Genomic DNA, 27,556 nt, shown 5'->3' with positions numbered 1-27,556 from the left:
GGGTGTTAATAAAAAGAATGAGCTGTTAACTAAAATGGTCTTACTATATGGACTTTATATGAGACAGGGTATCACTATGGAGCCCTGCTGCCTGGTGCTGGGATTAAAAGTTTGTACCACATGCTCGAGTAGCTATCTTTTAAAAACCCAGAAGTGTGTGTGTTTGTTGATCAACTAATAATACTTGACACAAATGCATGTAAGGATAAAAAATTCAGTGATCCCTTAAGAGTTGAAGCTTTAAGCCTGGATTCCTAAACAATGTTCCATAAGAACTTGGTTTAGGAGAATAATTCTCATTATTTTATAGCTACACTAAGGGTAAAGGAATCCTATCATCAAAATGTTCCTCTGTATCCCCTAGAGGTACTATGCCTGGAGGGAATAAAACCAAACACTATTTTAAACACAGAAGAATAAACATGAAGAACAGACCAGAACTGTGTTAGGATCATAGACCAGGTTACTTACATAGTATGATTTGCAAAATTTATAAAATTTACCTCAAATAACAATGTGATTGTGAGGGAGTTATCTCTAAACTGGTTTCCGGTGGCTACTGGCAGCTATGAAAGAATCCTAATGCCATGCCATGACCAGATTCACCTAAATCAACTGGCAAAACTGATGGATGCAAATATATCAATTTTAAAAGAAACATATGTTGTTTTCAAAGAAACATATGAAGCCGGGCAGTGGTGGCGCAAGCTTTTAATCCCAGCACTTGGGAGGCAGAGGCAGGCAGATTTCTGAGTTCAAGGCCAGCCTGGTCTACAGAGTGATTTCCAGGACAGCTAGGGCTACACAGAGAAACCTGTTTCAAAAAACCAAATCCAAAAACAAAAACAAAAACAAAAACAAAAACAAAGCAAACATATGAGCAACAATGACTGCTAAAAACTATAACAAAGCATGAACCACCCTTTGCCCACTGTGTAAAACATGTACTCCCACATTGCTTTAACTTTTTCCTCTCTTTTTCCACCTTATTTTTGAGGGAGCTTCCCTCATTTCTGCCAAATGTCTACTCCAAGATAACTGGGTTAATTCTCCTATTTCTATCTCTCATCTTGCAACAGGAGTGTTGGGATCACAAACACAGGCTACTACATTACACTTTTTTACATGGGTTCTGGGAATTGTCATCACATTTCTATAGCAAACATTTATTGAGTCATCTTCACCAGCCCTTCTTTTTTATATATATCCACTTTTTGAATATATATATATATATATATATATATATATATATATTCAAACAGCTACTTGAGGGCTAGGGGGAAGGACTTACAAGAAGGAAGTGCAGTCCCAAAGAATTGCAGATGTAAAGATATGTTATCATTCTCTAGCTCATTCGCCTTATTTTCAACAACTGGTAGTCAGTTAATAAGTTATTTTATGTCCTAACACTAAACTAACAAAATATAGTCTTATAAACTATTCTCTGTGAAGACCAGGTTATAAAATTATTAAAATAGACCTTGAAAGTTCCCTTAAGTCGTAAAACACAGATATACAGAATACATTCTATGTAAAAATCTCAGGGCCAGAGAGATGTCTCATTAGTTAAGAGTACTGGCTGTTCTTCCAGAGGCCCTAGGTTCAATTCCCAGCACCTATTGGTGGACAGGTCACAGCCATCTATAAGTACAGTTCTAGAGGTTCCCATGCCATCCACCTCCTCAGATACCAGACAAACACAGTGAATATATATGCATGCAAAAACACCATACACATAGATATTAATTGATTTAATTACATAAAAAGGAGCTGTTTTTAAAAAGAAAAAAATTGCAATCTTATTCTTTAATAAATAAGGCATTAAGAACAGTAAAACTGGGGCTGGAGAGGTTGCTAAGCAGTTAAGAGCACTGGCTGCTCTTCCAGGGGACCTGGGTTCAATTCCCAGAGCCCACATGGCAGCTCACACTTGTCTATAATTCCAGTTCCAGGAGATCAAACACCCTCACACAGACCTACATGAAGTCAAAACACTAATGAACATAAAAGAAAAATAAATTATTTTTAAAAAGTGGTGTTAAAAAAATAGTAAAACTGTCAGCCTTAATTATGGTGTTTCCTTTGGGGTCAAGGCATGGTAAACATGAGAAGGAAAATCATTTCCATAGGGAATTGAACCTAGGACCTCAGTACTCTTAACTACTGAGAAATTTCTCTAAATTGCATAGGACTTTTTTCTCTTTTGGCTGGAGCAATGGCTCAGAGGTTAAGAGCCTCTAAAGGATTTGAATTTGATCCTAATACTCATATCAAACAGTTTATAATCAGGTGTTACTCCAGCTCCAGGGGATCCAACAGCTATGGCCTCCTAGTGCACCTTCATTCACATGAACATAATCTCACAGAAGCACACATAAATATATAATTAGAGATGAAATTTTCTCTTCTCCTCCAAGCTTACAAAAATTAATATCCTAAATTATAGAAGGGGTGTGTGTGTGTAAATTATTTACAGTCAGGCAATAGTAGCACATAGCACACATCTTAAATCCCAGGATTCAGGGGGCAGAACCACGCAGATCTCTGATTCTGAGGTCAATCTGGTCTACAGAGAAAGTTCCAGGACAGCCAGGGCTACACAGAAAAACCCTGTGTGTGTGTGTGTGGGGGGGGAGGGTTACATATAACCTCACTAGAAAAAGCTTTTCATAACATATTTATTCCAGCAACAACATAGCTTAAATTTCTGAAGCTATCTTTTTAAAAACATGTTTTAGACATTAGAGCTTCAAGCATAACACAAAGGCTCTACACATGATCACATTGAAATGATACTCGATATAACCATTTTGCTTGCTACTTTAGAATTTTTTTCAATTTTCAAAATTAAGTTTTAATTTTAGTTGAAGGAGTGAAGATGTCAGTTCCAGTATACTTACTAAAGTGTATCTGGAGGACCAATAATAAGGACTTCCCAACGATAGAGATCATTGTCGTCTATTAAACCTGCTGAAAAGCCTTCCACTGGATTTTTGTTGAGTTCTGTGGAAAAAGAAAATTTCAATAAAAACTTTAAAACAGTTTTTCTCCAACAGGTAAAGTATGACCATAAATAAGCTATAAACTATGAAAACTATTAAAATGCTACTTCATAACTATAACATTTCCATACAACAAGGAAGCCATGGGTATATTAACCTATCCAGATGGAATTGTTTTGTCTTCCTACATCTACCTTGGGATTCAACCAAAGCTCTTAGCATTCTGGGTAGGTTTTATGAGAGGCAATCAAAATGCAAATAAGGCTGATTCTCACAAGAGATTTTAGTTGAAAGAAAATCAAAAGTCAAATCAAATCAGAAATGGCAAGTTTTCTATAGCCTTTAAGACTAATTCTTAAAAAACAACCAAAAGCACTTTTACGTCAGAATTGCCGAGTGTTTTCAACTCTTACTTACATTAACATCTGTCTGATTGCCATGATGCCTTGAGGTACATTCAACTATGCAACAGGAATAGCTTTCTAAGAATAGCTGGTGCCTACAGAAATAGTGATGGTATCATAAGATTCTTCTCTTCTAAACAGTGTTCTGCCATGAAGAATAGATGATGAGGGCAGAAAATTAAGAATCGAGACAAGGAACTAGTAAGGTAGAAAAACAAAGGCCAACAAAGGATCATCAAACAACAGGTTAGGAAGAGTATAACCTTAAGAGTTTACAGAGATGGACGTAATAAAATAAGGATGTCTTTGAAATGGGCAGATCACATGAGTTTTTCAAATAGCCTTAAGTAAGTGTAACTGACATTAGAGGTATACTATATATACCTATAGGTATATATAATAGGTATACTATATAATTTGATAATTTTAATATACTATCATCTTTGAAGGCAGGATAAGAATCATGATAGTAAGTATACACAACAGTCACCAGAAAAGTTATTATTTTGTCAAGAGAGCTGAGGACTGACTGATTCAAACTGGGCAGTGAGTAAGGACAAAACATGTTTAAGAGCAGTTTAGAAAGGACTTGCCAGAAATCTAAATGAGTACATGATTCTCATACAGTACTTGCCCATCATCAAGATAAGCCATCTAATCATGAAAGCAAATATAATACAACACAGAGTACTATAAAATGCCAAACAGTGTGCTGGTAACTATGGAAGCACTAACTCCATAACTTTGAGCAATCAAAGGTGGTTTTAGTTCAACAATTACAACTTCATATAGGGCTATTAGGTCCATCTTCATTTGTCAATCTACTGGAATTTGAAATTACTTGGGAGACACACCTCTTGTGCATGTCTGAGGGTGCTTCTAAAACAGTTTAATTTGGAATGTGGTTGGAACTATTCTAAAAGGATTGTGAAACAGAATACAAGACTCATACCCACTCCCATCATTTTACTGCTGTCACATTGCAGCTATCATACCTTACCAAGCATGACGAACTAAATAATTGATGAACCATAAACAATTCTTCCTAAAGCTGTTTTGATCAATTATTTTGTCCAACTAACAATAAAGTAATTAATGTACATCACAACATGCAGACAACAACAACAAAATGATAAAAATAAAGAATTAAATTGTATTTTAACACAAAGAACTTCTTTTCTTGGATTTTGAACACAGATTTTATAAATCTAATAAGCAAAGCAAACAGATAAAATCTGTATTTTAAAATACCATTAAGATATGATTTGCATTTTAAACTTATTATGTTTATAATCATATACCTTTCACTGAATCCCAACTATGTTGCTAGCTACTAAAAAAGAATACACATACACACTTTAGTGTTGATGGGAATGGTTCCTTTGAGGTCTAGCTCAAGAACTGCCCTCCTATCTTTGAAACCTTTTTAAAAATAATTTATTAAATAATCTTGACTTCTGTTAAAAATCCTATTCATTATAGTTGCAGCCTGTATTGTATTACCTAGCATTTGACTATCATGGGTTCATTGTTCCAGAAAAATATATAAGTAAGGACAATGTGAAATAGGTAACCTAAAAGTAGTACAAGGAATAGGGGTTAAAGAAGTACAAAAGAAGGGCATATAACAATCTTTAATAGCTTTAAAAAAAAAAAGGCAGGAAGAGCACCACAACTCTGAGGCCAGCCAAGTCTATATTGTGATGTCTAGTCTCAAAAGTTTAAAAAGGGGTAAGGGGGTGCAGCACAGAGGGACACACACATTTTATTCCAGAACATGGGAAGTAGAGGTGGGTTAAGTTGCAAAATGACTGTGACTAATAATGAGACCCTGCCTTGGAGGGAGAAAGGGAAAGAGAAAGACTTATAGAATATCTACAATGAAGAACTGGGCCTATACTGAACAAAGAGGCATAAATGAAACAAGACAAAATGGCAAAAACTGGAAAGTAAAGGCGTTTGTTAGCCATATTAAGTTTCAACTTCATGCATGGAGCAATGATAACCCTTGGAAGAATTGGAATGTATTTGTTCTTAATACATTTTCAAAAAGTAGGGCGAGCTTGGGAGGTTTAAATGTTCAAAAACCAGTTTTAGAAGTTGGATAGATAGCCGGGCGTGGTGGCGCACGCCTGTAATCCCAGCACTTGGGAGGCAGAGGCAGGTGGGTTTCTGAGTCCGAGGCCAGCCTGGTCTACAGAGTGAGTTACAGGACAGCCAGGACTACACAGAGAAACCCTGTCTCAAAAAACCAAAAAAAAAAAAAAAAAAAAAAAAAAAAGTTGGATAGATGGCTCAGAGCTTAAAAGATGATATACCAGGGAGCTTGAGAGATGGTTCGTTATTTAAGAGCACTAACTGCTCTTCCAGATGTCCTGAGTTCAATTCCCAGCAACCATATGGTGGCTCACAACCACCTATTATAGGATCCGATGCCCTCTTCTGGTATCTGAAGACAATTACATTGTACTCATATACATAAAATAAATAAATAAATCTAACAAAAGAAAAAGAAAGAAAGAAAGGAAAAGAGAGGAAAAGAAAAAAAGAAAAAGATGATATAGCAGTTGCAGAGAACTTGAGTTTGATTCCCAATACCCATATTAGGTGTAACTCCAGCTCTAGGGGAGACGATGCCATCTTCTGGCCTCAAATGCACAAACCCATATACAGACACAAATGTATACATAGTTAAAAAGAAAGCAGTCATTCTTTAAAAACCATGCTAGGCATGTTGGTACATACTTATAAATAACACAAACACTGAAGATACTTGATGAAGTGGTGAAATGGTTTTGAAACTAGAAAAGGTTAATGGTTGTATAATACTGTGAACATAGATATGTTTATCTACTATTATTTGTATATATGTTGTTTATTACATTTGAACATAGTATATCTCATCTTAGTTCTTAAAATGACACAAATGTATTAAAATAGGAAACACAAGATGAGATACTTGTTTGAAAGGGGGAAACTTACTTAATGTGAAATTTCTACAGCACATATATGTTGTATATGTTGGGAGAGGGGCTGTCTTTGCAGAGTTATAGACTGTACTTTGGACCTTGCATACACTAGGCAAGTCTTCTACCACTGAGAGACATCCTCAGAATATATCAGGGTTTTTGCCAGAGAGGAAAGCAGGAAAACAAAGAAGCTAATATGTTTAACAGAGTAAATAGCCAACAATGATAAGTTCACTCTTCTACAGCATGGAAACACTATCTCAATTAAGGCCATTGGGTTCAAAAAAGAGAGCCAAAACCATCTTCAGCATAAGCAGTAAAGATAACTAGAACAACACTAACAAGGTTAAGGTGGAAAAGTGCAAGTGGAAATTGTTTCTCTAAGGTTTCGATAGATAGAAAAATTACAGTAGCCATAGCCACGAGCAAATGAAATTCATGCAATCAAGTAGTTTTATTTGGTTGATTTTTGAGGTTTTTTTGGTTTTGTTTTGTTTTTTTTAAGGCACGATTTTGTCTTAGTGGGCCTGAAATTTGTATGTAGACTGGCTGGCCTTACCCTTTAGCCTCTTTGCTAAGACTACAGACATATGACACTATAATGGTTGTGGTTATTGCTGCTGTTGTTTTAAATAGGATCTTCCCTTGCAGCCCAGGCTATAGAATCAGACCTCGCTCTGAGAAATAATCAACTAATTTGGGGCAGGGGGAGAGGCATGAATCCACAAAAACTAAGAGTAAGCATAATAGTGTATACTCTGTGATTTCAGCTTTTGGAGGGTGGGAAAAGAAGATCCTGTCAGACATGTCTCTAAAAAGATGAGAGCATATGAAAAGTGAACAAACATGAATTATTAGGATCAATACAAATTCATAAAGTGTTTTTTTAAAAACTAGGCTTATACACCAGAAAAGGTTCAGGGAAACAGTCATCTCAGTATGATGAACATTCCTAGTATCCACAATATGGTCTTCTAATACAAATTTACAGCTAACAGTGAAGCAGGGTTTTGTGAAGAAATGACAGATTCTAAGTCTGAGGCATAAGGAAAAAATATGTTAGGCTCTTCTCAATACTCAATAAAATGTGTTAGACTCTTCTCAATACTAAATAAAACAAAAGCTATCAGTTAGAAGCCCCACTGGCTAAAAATGTTATGAGTTGAGTATTAGTATGAATAATAACCGTGAAGGATAGACAAATGTATTTCAATACATGAGTAACTAACATACACACACAAAACCAACCAGCCATGGCTGTTATAATTAGGTGCTAGTAAACCATTTTGTCATTTTGATTTGGGTCTTATCCCACAGCTGGCTTAATGCCAGCACTCAGGAGGCAGAGGCAGACAGATATCTGTGAGATCAAGGCTAGCCTGGTGTATAGAATGTGTTCCAGGACAGCCAAAGCTACAGAGAAAAAAGGATGGGAGGGAGGGATATACTTCTTCAATCATGTAAAGAATCAATCTCAGGTCAGCAGGCTTGGTAACAACATCTTTTCCACAGAGCCATCTCATCATCCAATTCTTGGCCTACTCTGTGCAAGCAATACATTATTTTGAAAACCAAAGAAAGTAGAAGAACCTTACACTCTATTATCAAATACTGAAATAATAATTATGTTATCAAATAACATCTCTCTCTAAAAAACTCCAGTTATGCGATTGTTTATGGAGCCCCTGGGTATGGCTAAGTTGAACATGCACAATTTTCTGAATTACTCAAACAAATTTAACTTTTCCTGATTCAAAAGACATAGCTTCTTCTTCCTCCTTTTTATCTTCCTACTTTAAGAAGCTGCAGAAATTTAAAGTTTGCCTTCTCTGGGTTTTTGGGTCTTGTTTTGCTTTTTTTCTTTTAAAGCAAGATTGTCCTCTGGCTTAAAAAATAAAAATACATTAAGCTGAAAAGTTTCAGAAATGTCACTTTATTACTTTTTCTACATTTTTTAAAATTTCTATGTAAAATGAATAAGCCAAATAAATCTTTAAAAGATAAAAGTCATTATTTTTGAGGTAATCTCATGTAGCAAAACTGAACCTGTTCAAAGCTCATAGTAAGAGTCAAATATAAAACAGGGCGTGGTGGTGCACACCTGTAATCCTAGCACTTGGGAGGCAGAGGCAGGCGGATTTCTGAGTTCAAGGCCAGCCTGGTCTACAGTAGAGTGAGTTCCAGGACAACCACGAAGAAACCTGTCTCAAAAAAAAACAAAAAAAAACAAAACAAAAACAAACAAACAACAACAACAACAACAAAAAAGAGTCAAATATAAAACACACAGAGAAACACGTTAAGAGAATCCCTGTTATGAATATAACTAATAGAAGCTACATGTGAGAAATTATAAGGACAAGACCTGGGATTGCAAGCAATTTTCTATAGAATCTAAACATTAAAGAGGTGAGAGATGTTTATGAGTTAACTGAATATATGAAATCTGACTAGATAACAGATATTAAGAAATATCTGCCAGGCAGTGGTGGCACATGCCTTTAATCTCAGCACTTGGGAGGCAGAGGTAAGTGAGTGAATTTCTGAGATCCAGGCCAGCTTAGTCTATATAACAAGTTCTAGGATAGCCAGGGCTATGCAGAAAAACCCTGTCTCAATAATAAACAAACAAATAACAATGATGATAGTAATAATAAAAATAAACATTTTGGTTTTTTAGACAAGGTCTCACTGTCTGTCCCTAGATAGCCTGCTCTGCCTCCCTAGTGCCCCAGCACTAGGGTTAAAGACAAAAACCATGACCCCAAACTTAGAGTCCCATCTTTACAGCAGATCCTCTTTGAATCTTTTTTTTTTAACTTTCCATCTTTGCAAGTTTCTGGCTTTCTGAGGTAAAGTCTCACTATGTAGTCCAGGCTAGCGTTGAATTTATAATCCTGCCTCAACTTAGAATTGAAATTACAGAAGTGCACCATCATGCCCAATTCTTTAAACCATTAAGGTAACATATAAAACCTTTTATCTAAATATTCTGTAGATTCTCTTAGGTAAATTATGATTTACCAAAATAATGTTACCACTCTATCACAGGAATTGCTACACATCTACTGTAATAGTGTTGAGAAACAGAAAAGAGGTGTGTTTTGTAATTACTGTAACTACACAAACAATCATTTCCTCAACCTTCATTAATAAATCAATATTGGAAAAATACCAGTGGTGGTTTGAATGAGAACAGCCCTCATAGGCTCATGTTCATATACCTGGTTCCCAGTTTGTAGAACTGTTTGGGAAGGATTAGGAGGTATGGCCTTAATGGAGGAGATGTGTCAGCAGCAGTGAGCATTGAGATTAGCACTGTGTCTCTTGCTTGCTATTTAAGAGTCAAATTCTCAGGTGTTCCTGCCACCATGCCTTTATTCAACCATCATAAAGTCTAATCCTCTGGAACTGTAAGCCCAATTAAACACTTTCTTTTATAAATTGCCTTGGTCATGGTGTTTTTTCACAGTAATAGAAAAGTAACTAATAAAGTGATATATCAACAAACAACTGCAAAAAATTTATTACATTTCTACTATAGTTTTTTTTAAAGATCCAATCTAATAATCTTTATAGATTTCTAATCAACATTAAAACTGCTTACAATTAGAATATTTTTCTTTACATTTGAGTCATAGGCTACAGTGAGCTGACTTCCTAACTGGTTAAAAAAAGGGGGGGGGGACCATGGAGCAGACAGGCAAAAAACAGTCATTCCATATTTATAAAGACTTTCTAATATTCTGCCAAAAGGATTTTCTTCCTTAGAATTAACAGGTACATTCTACCACCTACATCTGACCATGGTGTGTCATTCTCAGGTTAAATAAAGCTGTTCTGTTGTCAAAGTCATCTAAATTCTTCATTCTTTCTCTCTCCCTACAAACTTAAATGACTCTTATATTCTAAACATATCCTGATGAGTTTATCTAGACATATCCTGATGCCCTTTGTATGTTGTAGCTCGTGCTTAAATACAACATCATCAGCATACTTCTCTGCTGAAATCTGATGCAGCAGGAATTCCTGAGAACAGAAGACCATATACATTATATGGTATTATATGTCAGGACTAAGTCTGCATTTCAATTCTCCTTAGTCTTGCCAAATTTAGTCATCTCATTTTTTTCCCCAAGCTTCATTTTCTTATCCATAAAGTAGGATAAAACCTATAGTGGTATTATAAAACAGAAAAATAAGATGTGTGCATATAAGTGCTTGAGTCTGGAAGGCAAGGACTAACAGCTGGTGGTTTCAGATTTGAGACAGGGTCTCTCGCTGAACTTTGAGCTCACTGATTTGACTAAATTGGCTAGCCAATGAGCTCCAGGGCTGCCCCCGGCCCTTCTAGCATTAAGTCCCTGCAGGGAATCTAAACTGGGATCCTCTCAAGCTTTGGAACAGGCAATTTACTGACTGAGCTGTTTCCTCATCACCAAAAGAAGACACAAAATATTGTCCTATCTTAGGATACATGTAGAAAATGTTAATTATCCATTGTCTTCCCATAGTCTAACAAATACAATGTTCTTTAGAATCTCAAGAACAGTCTCAGGAAGTAGAAGGAGGGTCTTTGAGTTGACGGGTAGTTAAGACAGCATGGAGAGCCCGGCAGTGGTGGCGCACGCCTGTAATCCCAGCACTCTGGGAGGCAGAGGCAGGCGGATTTCTGAGTTCGAGGCCAGCCTGGTCTACAGAGTGAGCTCCAGGACAGCCAGGGCTATACAGGGAAACCCTGTCTCAAAAAAACCAACAAACCCGGCCCTAAAAAGGATAATAGGAGGACAACACCAATACAAGGAGGGAAACTTCACCCTGGAAAAAGCAAGATAGTAACCTTTCATCAAACCCAAAAGAAGTTAAGCATTCAAATTTAAAAAATAACGTCAAAAATGATAGGAAGTAACAATCATTATTCCTTAATATCTCTTAACATCAATGGACTTAATGCCCCAATAAAAAGACACAGACTAACTGAATGGATACGTAAACAGGACCCTACATTTTGCTGCTTACAGGAAACACACCTCAGGGTCAAAGACAAACACTACCTTAGAGTAAAAGGCTGGAAGACAATTTTACAAGCAAATGGTCTCAGGAAACAAGCTGGAGTAGCCATTTTAATATCAGATAAAATTGACTTTCAACCCAAAGTCATCAAAAGAGACCCTGAGGGACACTTCTTGCTGGTCAAAGGAAAAATACAAAAAGAAGAACTGTCAATCCTGAACATCTATGCCCCAAATGCAAGGGCACCCTCTTTCGTAAAAGAAACTTTATTAAAACTAAAAGCACACATTGCACCTAACACAATAATTGTGGGTGACTTCAACACTGCACTTTCCTCAATGGACCGAACAGGAAAACAGAAACTAAACAGGGACACAATGAAACTAATTGAAGCTTTGGACCAATTAGATTTAACAGATATATATAGAACATTCTATCCTAAAACAAAAGAATATACCTTTTTCTCAGGACCTCATGGTACCTTCTCCAAAATCGACCATATAATTGGTCACAAGACAGACCTCAACAAATATAAGAAGATAGAACTAATCCCATGCCTCCTATCTGATCACTATGGAGTAAAAGTGGTCTTCAATAGCAACAGAAACAACAGAAAACCCACATACACGTGGAAACTTAACAATACTCTACTCAATGATACCTTGGTCAAGGAAGAAATAAGGAAAGAAATTAAAGACTTTTTAGAACACAATGAAAATGAAAACACAACATACCCAAATCTATGGGACACAATGAAAGCAGTGCTAAGAGGAAAACTCATAGCCCTGAGTGCCTCCAAAAAGAAAATGGAGAGAGCATACATTACCAGCTTAATGTCACACCGGAAAGCCCTAGAACAAAAAGAAGCTACTTTGCCCAGGAGGAGTAGAAGGCAGGAAATCATCAAACTCAGGGCCGAAATCAATCAAGTAGAAACAAAGAGAACCATACAAAAAATCAACAAAACCAGGAGCTGGTTCTTTGAGAAAATCAACAAGATAGATAAACCCTTAGCCAGACTGACCAAAGGGCACAGAGAAAGTATCCAAATTAACAAACTTAGAAATGAAAAGGGAGATATAACAACGGAAACTGAGGAAATCCAAAAAATCATCAGATCCTACTACAAGAGCCTGTACTCAACACAACTGGAGAATCTGGAGGAAATGGACAATTTCCTTGACAGATACCAGATACCAAAATTAAATCAGGACCAACTAGACCATCTAAACAGTCCCATAATGCCTAAAGAAATAGAAGGAGTCATAGAAAGTCTTCCAACCAAAAAAAGCACAGGACCAGATGGCTTCAGTGCAGAATTTTACCAGACCTTCAAAGAAGAGTTAACACCAATACTCTTCAAACTATTCCACAAAATAGAAACAGAAGGAACACTACCCAATTCCTTCTATGAAGCCACAATTACGCTGATACCAAAGCCACACAAAGATCCAACAAAGAAAGAGAACTTCAGACCAATTTCCCTTATGAACATCGATGCAAAAATACTCAATAAAATTCTTGCCAACCGAATCCAAGAACACATCAAAACGATCATCCACCATGATCAAGTAGGCTTTATCCCGGGAATGCAGGGTTGGTTCAATATACGGAAATCCATCAATACAATCCACTACATAAACAAACTCAAAGAACAAAACCACATGGTCATTTCATTGGATGCTGAAAAAGCATTTGACAAAATTCAGCATCCCTTCATGCTTAAAGTCTTGGAGAGAACAGGAATTCAAGGCCCATACCTAAACATAGTAAAAGCAATATACAGCAAACCGGTAGCCAGCATCAAACTAAATGGAGAGAAACTTGAAGCAATCCCACTGAAATCAGGGACCAGACAAGGCTGCCCCCTTTCTCCTTATCTTTTCAATATTGTACTTGAGGTACTAGCTTGGGCAATTCGACAACATAAGGAGGTCAAAGGGATACAAATTGGAAAGGAAGAAGTCAAACTATCATTATTTGCAGACGACATGATCGTCTACCTAAGTGACCCAAAGAACTCCACTAGAGAGCTCCTACAGCTGATAAACAACTTCAGCAAAGTGGCAGGTTATAAAATCAACTCAAGCAAATCAGTGGCCTTCCTATTCTCAAAGGATAAGCAGGCTGAGAAAGAAATTAGGGAAATGACCCCCTTCACAATAGCCTCAAACAGTATAAAGTATCTTGGGGTGACTCTTACCAAACATGTGAAAGATCTGTATGACAAGAACTTCAAGACTCTGAAGAAGGAAATGGAAGAAGACCTCAAAAAATGGGAAAACCTCCCATGCTCATGGATCGGTAGAATCAATATAGTTAAAATGGCCATTTTGCCTAAAGCACTATACAGATTCAATGCAATACCCATCAAAATCCCAACTCAATTCTTCACAGAGTTAGAAAGAGCAATTATCAAATTCATCTGGAACAACAAAAAACCCAGGATAGCTAAAACTATTCTCAGCAACAAAAGAAAATCTGGGGGAATCAGTATCCCTGACCTCAAGCAATACTACAGAGCAATAGTGTTAAAATCTGCATGGTATTGGTACAGTGACAGACAGGAGGATCAATGGAACAGGATTGAAGATCCAGAAATGAACCCACACACCTATGGCCACTTGATCCTCGACAAAGAGGCTGAAAACATCCAATGGAAAAAAGATAGCCTTTTCAACAAATGGTGCTGGTTCAACTGGAGGTCAGCATGCAGAAGAATGCGAATTGATCCATCCTTGTCTCCTTGTACTAAGCTCAACTCCAAATGGATCAAGGACCTCCACATAAAGCCAGACACTCTGAAGCTAATAGAAAAGAAACTGGGGAAGACCCTTGAGGACATCGGTACAGGGAGAAAGTTTCTGAACAGAACACCAATAGCGTATGCTCTAAGAGCAAGAATTGACAAATGGGACCTCATAAGGTTACAGAGTTTCTGTAAGGCAAAGGACACCATCAAGAGGACAGATCGGCAACCAACAAATTGGGAAAAGATCTTCACCAATCCTACATCAGATTGAGGGCTAATATCCAATATATATAAAGAACTCAAGAAGTTAGACTCCAGAAAACCAAACAACCCTATTAAAAAATGGGGTACAGAGTTAAACAAAGAATTCTCACCTGAAGAACTTCGGATGGCGGAGAAGCACCTTAAAAAATGCTCAACTTCATTAGTCATTAGGGAAATGCAAATCAAAACAACACTAAGATTTCATCTTACACCAGTCAGAATGGCTAAGATTAAAAATTCAGGAGACAGCAGGTGTTGGAGAGGGTGTGGAGAAAGAGGAACACTCCTCCACTGCTGGTGGGGTTGCAAATTGGTACAACCACTCTGGAAATCAGTCTGGCGGTTCCTCCGAAAACTGGGCACCTCACTTCCAGAAGATCCTGCTATACCACTCCTGGGCATATACCCAGAAGACTCCCCACCATGTAATAAGGATACATGTTCTACTATGTTCATAGCAGCTCTATTTATAATTGCCAGATGTTGGAAAGAACCCAGGTATCCCTCAACAGAAGAGTGGATGCAAAAAATGTGGTATATCTACACAATGGAGTACTATTCAGCCATTAGAAACAACGAATTCATGAAATTCTTAGGCAAATGGATGGAGCTAGAGAATATCATACTCAGTGAGGTAACCCAGACTCAAAAGGTGAATCATGGTATGCACTCACTAATAAGTGGATATTAACCTAGAAAACTGGAATACCCAAAACATAATCCACACATCAAATGGGGTACAAGAAGAAAGGAGGAGTGGCCCCTGGTTCTGGAAAGACTCAGTGAAACAGTATTCAGCAAAACCAGAACGGGGAAGTGGGAAGGGGTGGGTGGGAGGACAGGGGAAGAGAAGGGGGCTTACGGGACTTTCGGGGAGTGGGGGGGGGCTAGAAAAGGGGAAATCATTTGAAATGTAAATAAATTATATCGAATAAAAAAATTAAAAAAAAAACAAAAAACAAAAAACAAAACAAAACAAAAGAATCTCAAGAACAAGCCTATACCTTCGCTACCACCTTTTAAGAAAAATACTAGCCAGCTCCAAACATCATCCAAACTATGTTTCTAATGAGAGTTGCTGTGAGCCCTCCTCCCCTGACTCCCTGCTTACAGTAAAAATATTCTAACTTCCAATATTCCCGAGGGAAGACTTTTTTCCTCACCATTTGTAAACCTACAAGACATCTATTAATACATGCTTAAACCTGTATTAAAATGTTTACTAAACTCTGTCTGCTTCATAATATGCTGTCTAGTCCTGACTTCTTTTCAAGTCAAATTCACAAATGCTGGTTTGGCCTGAGTCAATTTTCCTAAAACTCTTTGGGAATATGTTAGGGTGCTGAGGTCGACAGTGTGAAACTGCCTCCTTTACCTGTATCTCAAAACACTGACAATAAGATACTGTATAAGTTTACTTTTAAAATGTAGTTTAAAAAATAAAAATGACTAACTATAAAAGTTGAAGCTAGAGAAATGTCTCAGTGTTTAAAAGTCATATATAAGCTTTCCGTAATAAATACAGCCTAAACTAATTCACAAGAAAATAAAAATATAGAATAAATAGAGCATATTTGAGCAAGAAGTACTAAACTTAAAGCAATAACATGGGCATCTAGGAGAAGGAAATCAAGTAAAAAAAATGTGGGCAGAAGAATCAAGTTGGTCTCAGATTTATTTCTCCATAACAATGCATAGCTGGTAGTGACAAAACTACAGAATTCTAAAGCAAAGTGTGATACAAAGAATAAGGAAGTCAAAGAAATCAAACTAGGATGAACAAGATTGTGGATGAACCTTAGAACTTGTTTCTTAAATTTTTTTTCTTTTTTACATCATTTATAGTGTTAACATGTACACTGCACCATACTGTACATGTGGAAGTTAAAGGACAGCTTGCAGGACTTAGTTCTCCCTTTCTACCATATGAATTGAATTTAGGTGGTCAGGCTTCGGGACAGGAACCCTTACCCAGTGACCCATCTCTCTGGCCTGCTTCTTGTACTGCTAAAAATGAATTTTGTAATCCGAAGCACAAATAATAATTACTGAGTCCACACAAACACCCAAAACTAAAAATATTACCACAAGCCTAAAAATATACACGATTTCTCAGCAGTTAAGAATATTTATTACTTGTGAAGGTACCTAGGTTTGGTTCCAGCAACCAAATCGTGGCTCATAGTCATCTGTAACTACAATTTTCAGAGATCAGATACCCTCTTCTAGACTCTATGTGCACCAGGCATGCACAAAATATACAAAAATATATGCAGGTAAACCATACATACAAAAAAATTAAAAGGCAAATTGATACATATGTATGTGTACTTTTATATATATACATAGATTGGTTCAATCTCTGTAACTGCATGGACTGATGATTTGGTCAAGTACAAGAGTACTGTTTTTATCTAAAAATTGAATTGATGAGTACCAAAATAATTTGGCTGGATATTTTTTGGTTGAGACAAGCATGACATGAAAACTTAAGTCACATAGGTCAGAATAACAGTCACCTATACAGAAATATATCACCTTGAATAATAAAGTAAAAATACTTATATGATTAAGTAGTAATCTATTTTCATGTAACTATAGAATATTTATAAAAATACAAACAGTATACAAAACAAACACTCAAATATATGTATTCTAAAACACTGTTGAGAGAGCTAGAGCAATGACTCAGTAGGCAAAACACTCATACATATGATGTAAAATCATTCTTTTGAGAGGAGGGAGGGAGGGAGGGAGAGAGTGTGGGAAGGAGGGAGATGGAGAGAGGAGGGAGAAGGAGAGGGAGGGACGGAAGGAGGGAGGAGAGAGAGAGAGAGAGAGAGAGAGAGAGAGAGAGAGAGAGAGAGAGAGAGAGAGAGAGAGAGAGAGAATTGAGAGCTAGAGAGCTGGTTCAACACCTAAGAACACTTACTATTCTTGCAAAGGACCCAGGTTCAGTCTTAGCATCTATGTAGCAACTCACAACCACCTATAACTAAAGATCTAAGAGGTCCAATAACCTTTTCTGGCCAAGGGTGGTACACTTACAAATATCCAGGCAATATAATCATACACACACAATAAACCTATTTTAAAAAAAAAATCAAGCCGGGTGTGGTGGTACAAGCCTTTAAAGCAGAGGCAGGCAGATCTCTGAGTTCAAAGCTAGACTGTTCTACAGAGCAAGTTCCTGGACAGCCAAAGCTAGAGATTTCAACAGCCCCTACCCCTGCAAATCTTCCACTACTTCTTAGACCTAGGTGTATGGGAGAAAATAATCTTAGCTAAGCATCAGGCCATACCAGGTTCAATACAAGGCATATCAAGTAAGACAGTATTTGAACCAGCTATGATACACTCTATTATGGTTTAAAAATATATGAAACATCGTGTATGTTCACGCGTGGAGCATTTGGCCACCAGCTGGTGCTGCTGTTTTAGGAAGTTGTGAAAATTTGAGGATTGTGGCCTAACTAGCAGAAGTGGACTGGTGAGACAAGGCTTTAAAGGTGATAGTAATTTCTGGTTCTAGCACAAATGCTCTGAATCCTGATCCATTAGGCTATAAAGAGCTCCAGGAAAGTGATCTATCTTCCTGCTGCAACACTATTCCTGACCATGAAAAACTATACTTTTTAAAACCATAAGCAATTGGGTGGGTGGTAGGAGGTAGAATCTTGGTGGGGGGGGGAGGAGAAATAGAACCATGATCCAAACAAAACGAACTTTTCCTTAAGATGATTCTGTATTGATCATAGCCACAAAGAAAGTAATGAATATACAGATGCATATTGATTCACTTTCTGGTATATCCCTCTATCATGCTTTAAATTCATTTTCAAATCTTTTCCATCTAAGGTGATGGAAATAATATACTTCTGTGATCCGAATCATGACTGACTTTATCCCTTATTCACTTTCTAGTAATAAAAGGGAGAGTTCTGACCATTCAGAAATGGTATACATGCAATCAATATAATCTTTACTGAAAGGTATTCTGGGCCTTTTCACCATTAAGAAGCTTTGAAGAAAATAAGACATTATATAAAAACAATGAGTATAGGCAGGAGGCCTAGGAAAGCACATGAAACAAAATAAAAGAGCAAAAGGGAATGAGGGGATGAAAATATATGTGGCCATTATGGACGAAGTATGGAGGTTCTTTATAACCTCAAAAACTAGGACTGTCCTATCCAGCTACATCAATCCTATGTATATACCCAAAAGAATCCAAAAACAGCATCACCACAAAAGGTACCTGCGCGCACAATACTTACTGCAATTCTATTCACTATTAAAGATACAAGTCAGCTTAAATGTCCATCAATAGATGAAGACAAATAAAATGTAATTATGTCTACAAAATGGAATTTTATTCAGCTATAAAGGATACAATGGCTTAAAGGGCAAAGTACTTGTCATACAAGACCAACAGCAAATTTAATAAGCAGAATCAACATGAAAGTGAAAGAAGAAAAACAACTTGACAAACTTGTTCTCTGACTTCTACAGGCACTCTGTAGTACAACTGTGCAAACACTTACTCATAAAATATCACAGTTTCAAAAAAGTAATAATTTAACATTTTAAAAAAGGAGTGAAATATGTAACTTGCAAGATAATAAATGGAAATAGAACCCATCATATGTTGAGTGAAATAAGCTAAACTAAGATAAATATTTAATGTTTTGTCTTATAAATCTCTCAAGACTATATTATGCATGTATATGTGCACATAAGTATATTTGCATGTGTTTGTATATCATGAATATAGAAGGAATACTATTTGAGAAGTGGAAGGAAACAAGCAGTAGGGGAGAGGAAAGAGAACAATAGAAGTGGTCATAGTGCAAGTGCGAAAACCAAAACAACTTAACAATGAACAAAGCCATAAAAAAAAGCACACATTAAGATTGTTTTCATGGGACTGGAGAGATGGCTCAGCAGTTAAGAGCATTGACTGCTCTTCCAAAGGTCCTGAGTTCAAATTCCAGCAACCACAAGGTGGTTCCCAACCATCTGTAATGAAATCTGATGCCCTCTCTTCTAGTGTGTATGAAGACAGCTATAGTGTACTTAGATATAATAAATAAATCTTTTTTTTTTTAAGAAAAGATTGCTTTTATGTTAGCTCAGTGGGCTCATGCTAACATACATAAAGGCAAAACACACATACACATAAATTTAAGCCAAAAAAAAAAAAAACCCTCAGCTGGGAGGTAGGGATGCAAACCTCTATTTGCAGTACTTGGGAGGCAAAAACAGGCCTATATCTTGAGTTCCAGGCCAGCCTGGTCTACAGAGGGAGTACCAGGACAACCAGGGCTACACAGAGAAACGAACACTGTCTTGGGGGTAGGGGAAAGGAGATTGTTTCTATGCAACAGAAAAGTGAAGGTGAAGATGATTTACACGTTTTCTGAAAACAAGTGGTAATTTGCCCCACAGATTTATAGACACAATCAATATGGACACTGCTGAGCACTGCATGAAGAACAGTTGTTCAGTATCTTCATAGTTCTAAAAGACAAAAGATAAGTTGCAAAGCAAGCCATGAATTATTTGAGAAGATTAAAAACTATACCTGGAGGCTAAGAGGATGGTTCCACACTTGACTTATAAGCACCAGAACCTAAGTTTGATCCCAGAACCCACAAAGAATTACCAGGGTTACAAAGGGCACATAGTTAGTTGTAATCCTAGTCTTGAAGAGGCCAAAACTAGAGAATCCCTGTGGCTCTCTGATCACCTATCTCAAAGGAAATAGAAAGTGTCCTGAAGACAACATATAAGGTTGTTCTCTGGCCTTCACATGCACACATATGCACTGGCATGTTATGTGTACATACACATATACACTTTTTTTAAAATAAAAAAAAATATTTTTTGAGACAGGGTCTCTGGCTGGCCTTGAACTCAAGAGATCCACCAGCCTCTGCCCCTGAAATGTTGGGATTAAAAGGATATACCATCATCCCCAGCCTTAAGATATTTTTAAAATAATCCATAAGGGGGACTGGACAGATGGCACATTGGTCCTTGCTGCTCTTGCATAGTATACAGCACACACATGGAAGCTCACAGTCACTTGCAACTCCAATTCAAGGGAACCTAATGCTCTTTTCTGGCTTTCTTAAGACACTAGGCCTACACATGGTATGTATGTATACATATATACACACATACATGCAGGCAAACCCTCATTGATAACAAATAATTCTTAATATATAATTAACTTTTAGAAACCTACAGGTAAACACTGTAGCACAGAAAGACCTATAATTCCAGCAACTAGCAAGCCTGATGGAGAATACCTAGGGTTCAAATCCAATCTGGGCTACAGAGTGAATTCAAAACCAGTTTTGGCGTTAGAAAAGAGGAGGAAGGAAGGAAGGAAGGAAGGAAGGAAGGAAGGAAGGAAGGAAGGAAGGAAGGAAGGAAGGAAGGAAGGAAGGAAGGAAGGAAGGAAGGAAGGAAGGAAAAGAAAAGAAAGAGAGAGAGAGAAAGAAAGAAAGAAAGAAACAAGGAAACAAAGAAACAAAGAAAGAAAAAAAGAAAGAAACAAAGAAACAAAGAAAGAAAGGGGAAAGACAGAATGCCCCTCTAGCTCTTGCAAACTTGCCTAGCATGTTTAAGGACATAGGTTCAACCCCTGGTACCACAAAGCAAACAAATCTACAAGAATATTTAAAAGTCAGTGATAAAGCAGTTTATACAGTTAGCACAACTGTAATAGACTTCCTAGCTAACTATAGAAAACAATTATTAAACATGAAAATATTTAAAAAATAAATTTCGGGAACCTGGAGAGATGGTTCAGCAGTTAAGAGCACTGACTGCTCTTCCAGAGGTCCTGAGTTCAATTCCCAGCAACCACAGGGTGGCTTACAACCATGTGCAATTGGATCTGATACCCCCTTCTGGTGTGTCTGAAGACAGCTACAATGTGCTCATATATTAATTAGGTAATTAATTAATAAGTCTATCTTTAAAAAAAAAAAGGTGAATTTGAAGTAGTGAGATGGCTCAGTAGACTGCCACCAAGTCTGATGATCTGAATTCAAGCCCTGAAACCATTACATGGTAGAAGGAAGAGTACCAATTTCTACAAGTTGTCCTCTAACCTCCACATGAGCACATTAAACACACAATAAACACATTGGGGTGGTTTAAACTAAAATGTCCCCAACAGGCTCATGTATTTGAATACTTGGTCACCAGCTGTTGTTGCCATTTTGAAGATGTTATGAAAACTTTATGAGATTTGACTTTGCTAAAAGAAGTCTATCACTAAGAGATAATTCCTATTTTGGCCATGTGCTGCTATGTTCCACAGCCCCACACCCTTGACATTATATTCTTCTGGAACCACAGTCAAAATAAATTCTTCTCTAAGTTGCATTTGGCCAAGGTATTTTATCACAGCGAAAGAAAACTAATACATGGATAAATATAACAAAAAAATTTAAATGAATTTACAATCCCAACCAAAAATTTACAAAGTCTTCTAGTGGAAACACATGTGGAAATAAACATAGTCTAAGAATTTGAATAGGCCACCATAAACCAAGTTAGAGTAAGAAAGGAAAAAACTTGCACAACTTTTTTAAAAAGTAAAGGACTTTCTGTGCCTCTATTCTCTCATGGGGTGTAACCAAATTTCTTTGACAAACCAAACCCGTCCTCTAAGATTTTACTGTATCTCAATCCTATTCATCCTCTACTGATCTGGACTCCTGACATTCTCACGTTGCCTCACAGTTTCTTCCATCATTAAACCCTTCCAAATTGGAGGGCAACTCTTCAAGACATGGAATGAGACAAAAGAAAGTGAAACCATATGATTTAAGACAGGACATTTATAGAGAAGTTAAACATTGTATGCAGCAAGGACACTCCTTAAATTGTGGGAGTAAACTACTCAAAACACCTTCAAGAAGTCCTTGAAACTCATTAGATTCACTAGGCTCCTCTTTTCCCAAGCATATGCATAATGTAAAGACTGCTGAGAGTTACTCTCACACATTCTGAGTTACCTAGAAGAGGCAGACACCAGCTAAAATGAATGCCCCCGGGGGAGGGGGACGACGACTAGAAAGGACACCCCCAAATTGCTGAACTGCTATCAGGTTATAAAATGAAGCCCAGGTTTACAATTTTCATGAGCTGTCACCCGTCTGGGTGGCTTTACTGATATAGTGTCTTCTGAGTCATTTCTGCTTTATCACTGACTTTTAATTTAAATATTCTTGTAGGTTTGTTTGCTTTGTGGTCACTTTTGAGCCCCCCATAAAATTTTTTTTTAAAAGCTAGGGTGGTGGTTCATGCCTGTAATCTCAGCACTCAGGAGGCTAAGACAGAAAGATCTCCAAGCCAAAGCTGAGAGCTACAAATTAAGTTTTGGGCCAGCCTAAGCAAAGACTTTCTTTATATTTATGTGAATATATCTATGTGAGTTCCTCCTGTAGCTTCTATGGCACTTCTCCCTATGTAAAATGTTCTTTTTTTTAAGATTTATTTATTTATTATATGTAAGTACACTGTAGCTGTCTTCAGAAGACACTCCAGAAGAGGGCATTGAATCCCATTACAGATGGTTGTGAACCACCATGTGGGTGCTGGTATTTGAACTCAGGGCCTCTGGAACAGCAGTCAGTGTTCTTAACCACTGAGCCATCTCACCAGTCCCAGAAAGGTTCATTTTAATCTCATTGATAAAGACATTGAAAACAGAAATAACTTCACATGGATACAAACATTAAATTCCCCTAACCTGCAAGTCATTCTTTACAGAGTGGGGAAATCAAAGCTTCCATTAGAATAATGGTGATTACTCTGGCTGTCCTGCTAAGAAACAAAGCTAGAGTATTACAATGCTGAGCAAACTTAGAAACACATTTTATAAATTAATTTTTAAATAAAAGTAAATACATATTTTTAAGTAAACAAGTAAATTATAGGATACTCTTTCAACATATTTGGGTATCTATTAAAAGTACTTTAATACCTTGTGTGTATTGTTTAAAAGCCTTCCCTGAATTGAATGATTCAGTAAGCATGATAATGGTAAGTGTGCAGTGACCTAACAAATATTAACTAACAAAAAATATACAACAATGTCTCAGATCCTGTTCTAAATTCATTGTCCTGTTCCCTGACCATAAGAGGTGAGGTGAAAAAAACAGAAGCAAAGGAAGCCGACCTGTAAAACCTTTCTAAAGCAATCAAAACTTTTAAAGCCTATCTTCTTGACTTAGAAATGGCTATTCCTAGAAGAGAAATAACTGGAACATAAAAATATTTTCGCTGGAAAAATTCAATAATAATTCAAGTAATTTTAATTACAACTTTAAAAACTCAAAATGAAAGAAATATTATAGTACCAGGATATGAAAAAAAAATTACATACCTATTTAGTATACTTTGAAAGAGTAGATGCTGACATGAGAAAATTTAGTTGTTTGAAGAATGAAATATGGCAAATATATCATCTATCTCTTTAAAAAACAGAAAGTGGGGTTGCAGAGATGGCTCAGTTGTCAAGATCACTTGTTGCTCTTGCAGAGAACCTGGGTTCAGTTCCCAGCATTGGCATAGTGGCTAACAAGCATCTGTAACTTCAACTCCAGGTCATCTGACAGCCTCTTCTGACTTACTTGAACTCCAGGCACACAGGTGTACAGACATACATTCAGGCAAAGCATTCATGTATGTAAAATAACAAATCTTCAAAACATTTTAATAGCAAAACAAAAACTAAATTCTTCAAGTGTATACATATAAAAAAAACCCTTTTGACCTAATATTCTAGTCTATTATTCAAGAGTTCCAAAGTGCCAATATGAACCTAAGCCAATAAAAATTCTTAAATTTTTTTCAAAAACTACATAGTTTGCCCATGGTTCTGAAGGATGGAGACAGATAGAAGAACATGAACTGGTCAGCAAAGTGTAGGGAGCAAAATACTCACAGAGGGGCTGAGGCGAAGGAGGAAGGCTAAATCTTCTGGGCAGAACCCCAGAGAGGAGCCAAGTCAGTGACCGATGAACGAGGAAGGTCAGTAGTGAGAAGTGGGACTGAAAACATCTGTCATAGCAAGAAGTCAAGAGAGAATGTCTAAAGTTGATAAACCAAAAACACAGACACTATAGACATATCATTTAGAAGCATGGAGTTAAATCCCCAGGAAATCTGAACCAAAAATATTTTATGAAAGCAGTTGTCTCTAGGGAGCAGCAACAACTCTTTAGTAGCAGTTTATTAGTAGAATTTTAGGTATTTAATTTTTAGCTTTTATTATTTGTAATTTACATTTTATTCATTTTGTCTGAATATACAACCAAAATTTTACTTATTAAGTCAGGGCTATAACTTATTTGACAGTGTTAGTCACCGACAAGATGTGGAATCAAACAAATCTACCGTAATTTGACCAGAATTCCTTTCTCCTAACAGAAACAAAAAATAGTATTGTTAGTAAATGTATCGTTTCAGTTATAAAACATTTGCTTATATGTGTATATATGTGTATACTAAAATGCTAGCCAAAATACCTTGCTGTTATTTTGTTTTGTTTATTTTATGAGACAGGGTGTCTGTGTGTATCTCTGGCTGTTCTAGAACTTGTTCTACAGACCAAGCTGACCTCAAACCCAGAGATCTGCCTATCTCTGCTTTCCCGAGTGCTGGGAAGACTTCCACTTCCACCTAGCCTACCTTACTGTTTCTATGATCAATTTAGCAGCCAGAGAAACCCCTATAAACCTAAATCATGTTGCTGTTCATATGGAAGCCTAATCTCACTTGGTGAGGGCCTTAAAAAGTCCTTCAGAATTTACCAGTATCTCACTCCCACCTTCTGTCTCTGGGTTCAGCTACTCTATCATTTTCCTGCAACATTCTAATCTATATCCCCGTTGCAGATGCTGCACTTGTGGTACCCTTCACACATTCACATTCACTCCCTCACCAAGCATTCTTAAATGTCACCCTAACTTTAATTATGACTCCCATGTTCTTAGGAAATGTAAACTTTTCCTTTCCACTTAGTATTCTACTACATTTTATTAATTGTGTTTAACTCCTTTACTTCACCTAGAATGCTAGTTTGAAGGAACATGAATTTTTGTTTATTAAAGCCCCAGGATCTATTATCTATGGCAATAAGTGTTTGACAAGCTAATGGTTGGTTAAAAACAAAACAAACAAACAAAGAAACAAAAAAAAAAAACCCCAGAAACATCACAGGAAGCAGTCACAATATTGATAATTAAGTAAAATAGTTTAGAATCCTTAAGAAATTCTGAGACGTATATTTGCACCTCAGGGGGAAGAAGACAGACAGAGAAAATTAACACAAACTTGCTCATGAGAGAGCCTGTTCCATTAACAAGTGAAATGGCCTTTTTTATTCAAAGTCAGAGTAATAATCTCACACATTAACAACAACTAGTCACAGTCCCATTGTCCACTACAGCCTTCAAGTCTGAATAAAGATCAGGAGCACATTGTTCACCATCTTCAGTTCCCCACCCAGAACAAACACAAAGAACAAATTGGTACTCTGGAGAAATTCTTACAAAAGAACTTTTCATTGTGGTACACATGAATGATAGAGAATACATCAGTCATAACATCAAAGAATTTCATCTATTCTGCATGGTAACTTACTCAATAAAAAATAACCTTTATAGACTTTTAATGACTATAAGTAAAAAGTAATTAATCATAAGTAAAAAATAATTAATCATCCTTTATTGATACACAGAAACATACACAACAAACAGAATTCTACTATGCGCAAGCAGTTTATACATCTTCAGAAAGAATTATGATTGAGCTTTTACCAAATCTCAAGTCATTAACAAAACACAAAATCTGACAAAAAGACTTAATCAAAATCATTTGTTTTTGTGTTCACAGAGAATAGATTTTGACATGGCTACTCTATAACTGTTTTGAACCCATCTTCTCAAAAACAACATAGCTTCACCTTTTGACATTCCAAGTACTAAAAGCATTTGTAAATAGAAGGTAAACTGAAAAGCCTGCTCACAGACATACATAACAAAACTGAATGAAGTGGTGAAGCCACTATCAAAATGAAACTAACAAACAAAGCAAATCCACATTATAAGTAGTAGTCCTAATACTGAAGAGAACAAACTTAGTAAAGATTATCAAGAAAATAACATATCAGAACAGAACAAAGGAAGCATTTAGTAAATAATGAAATGGAGCCGGAAATGAAGATGGGCAATTATATAACTAATGCTTAAGAAAGAATTCCAAAAATTAAAGCATATAAGATATCTAAGAAATTTTCCTGAACCCACTGATCGAGATGGCTTACCACTAACAGGAAAAATGTAATAGAGAATCACACCAAGAGCGAGATACAGTCTAATAAAGTTACTGAACTTCAAGGATAAAGAAAGAAATCTGCCAATACCCAGGCAGAAGTAGGTCACCTACAAAGGGGAAAAAAAAAAGTCAGACTGGTCCCAGACTTCACTATAGTAACCCTATAGGCCAATAGATAGGGGAACAGTCTGTTGGGTTTTAAGGAAAAAGAAGTGTAGCTCCAATTCTGACTTTTAATTTAAATATTAAAATATTGTCAGACAAAACATCCTTTCACTTGAAAGCCATGAATAGTACTTCAAAGCTAAGAATGCTGAGAATATTGCCTTCAGGCAACCGCTCTCAGAAAAGATACTTGATAAATATAATAGACTGAAGTGTATTAAAGCTTCGGCAGTTTTACTGTACAGGTCAAGTACAAACAGCAAAGGACCATCATTCTAAAATGCACTCAATTTCACGTTTTAGCTTATTTGAAATCAGCATCCATATTACAACTGATGATGTCGTGGTTTGACAACATTTATCCATGTTAGCAGTTTATTACATGTTGGCTTTATTAAAGGAAAATAAAACATTAAAAAATTGATGGTATCCTAAACAAAATGAAATAAAATATTATTGTAAGATGAGAAGAACAATGAGAGCAAATTAAAAAGTAATTTTAAAAGATGATAAAAAACCAGGCAGAAACACAAGCAACAACAACAAAAAATGACTAATATTACAGAAGTAAACCCACATTATGTGAACAAGTAAAAGCATTTTAAATTGGGTCCCCCCCAACGC

The 27,556-nt window shown here is 36.6% G+C and overlaps 1 protein-coding gene across 1 annotated transcript in view; it reads right to left on the bottom strand.

Moving 5' to 3' along the window:
- LOC127665603 (probable ubiquitin-conjugating enzyme E2 C) overlaps nucleotides 1-27,556 on the bottom strand; it is a 189,409-nt gene that overhangs the window by 106,244 nt on the left and 55,609 nt on the right. Inside the window, exon 4 of the mRNA XM_052158093.1 lies at nucleotides 2,901-3,003. Within this exon, the coding sequence (XP_052014053.1) occupies nucleotides 2,901-3,003 (103 nt within the window). The remainder of the gene's footprint in view (nucleotides 1-2,900; nucleotides 3,004-27,556) is intronic.

Source organism: Apodemus sylvaticus, chromosome 15, assembly GCF_947179515.1.
Source record: "Apodemus sylvaticus chromosome 15, mApoSyl1.1, whole genome shotgun sequence".
Taxonomy (NCBI): Eukaryota; Metazoa; Chordata; class Mammalia; order Rodentia; family Muridae; genus Apodemus; species Apodemus sylvaticus.
The sequence above is the reverse complement of the archived record's forward strand: the minus strand, read 5'-3'. Positions and strand labels throughout refer to the sequence as shown.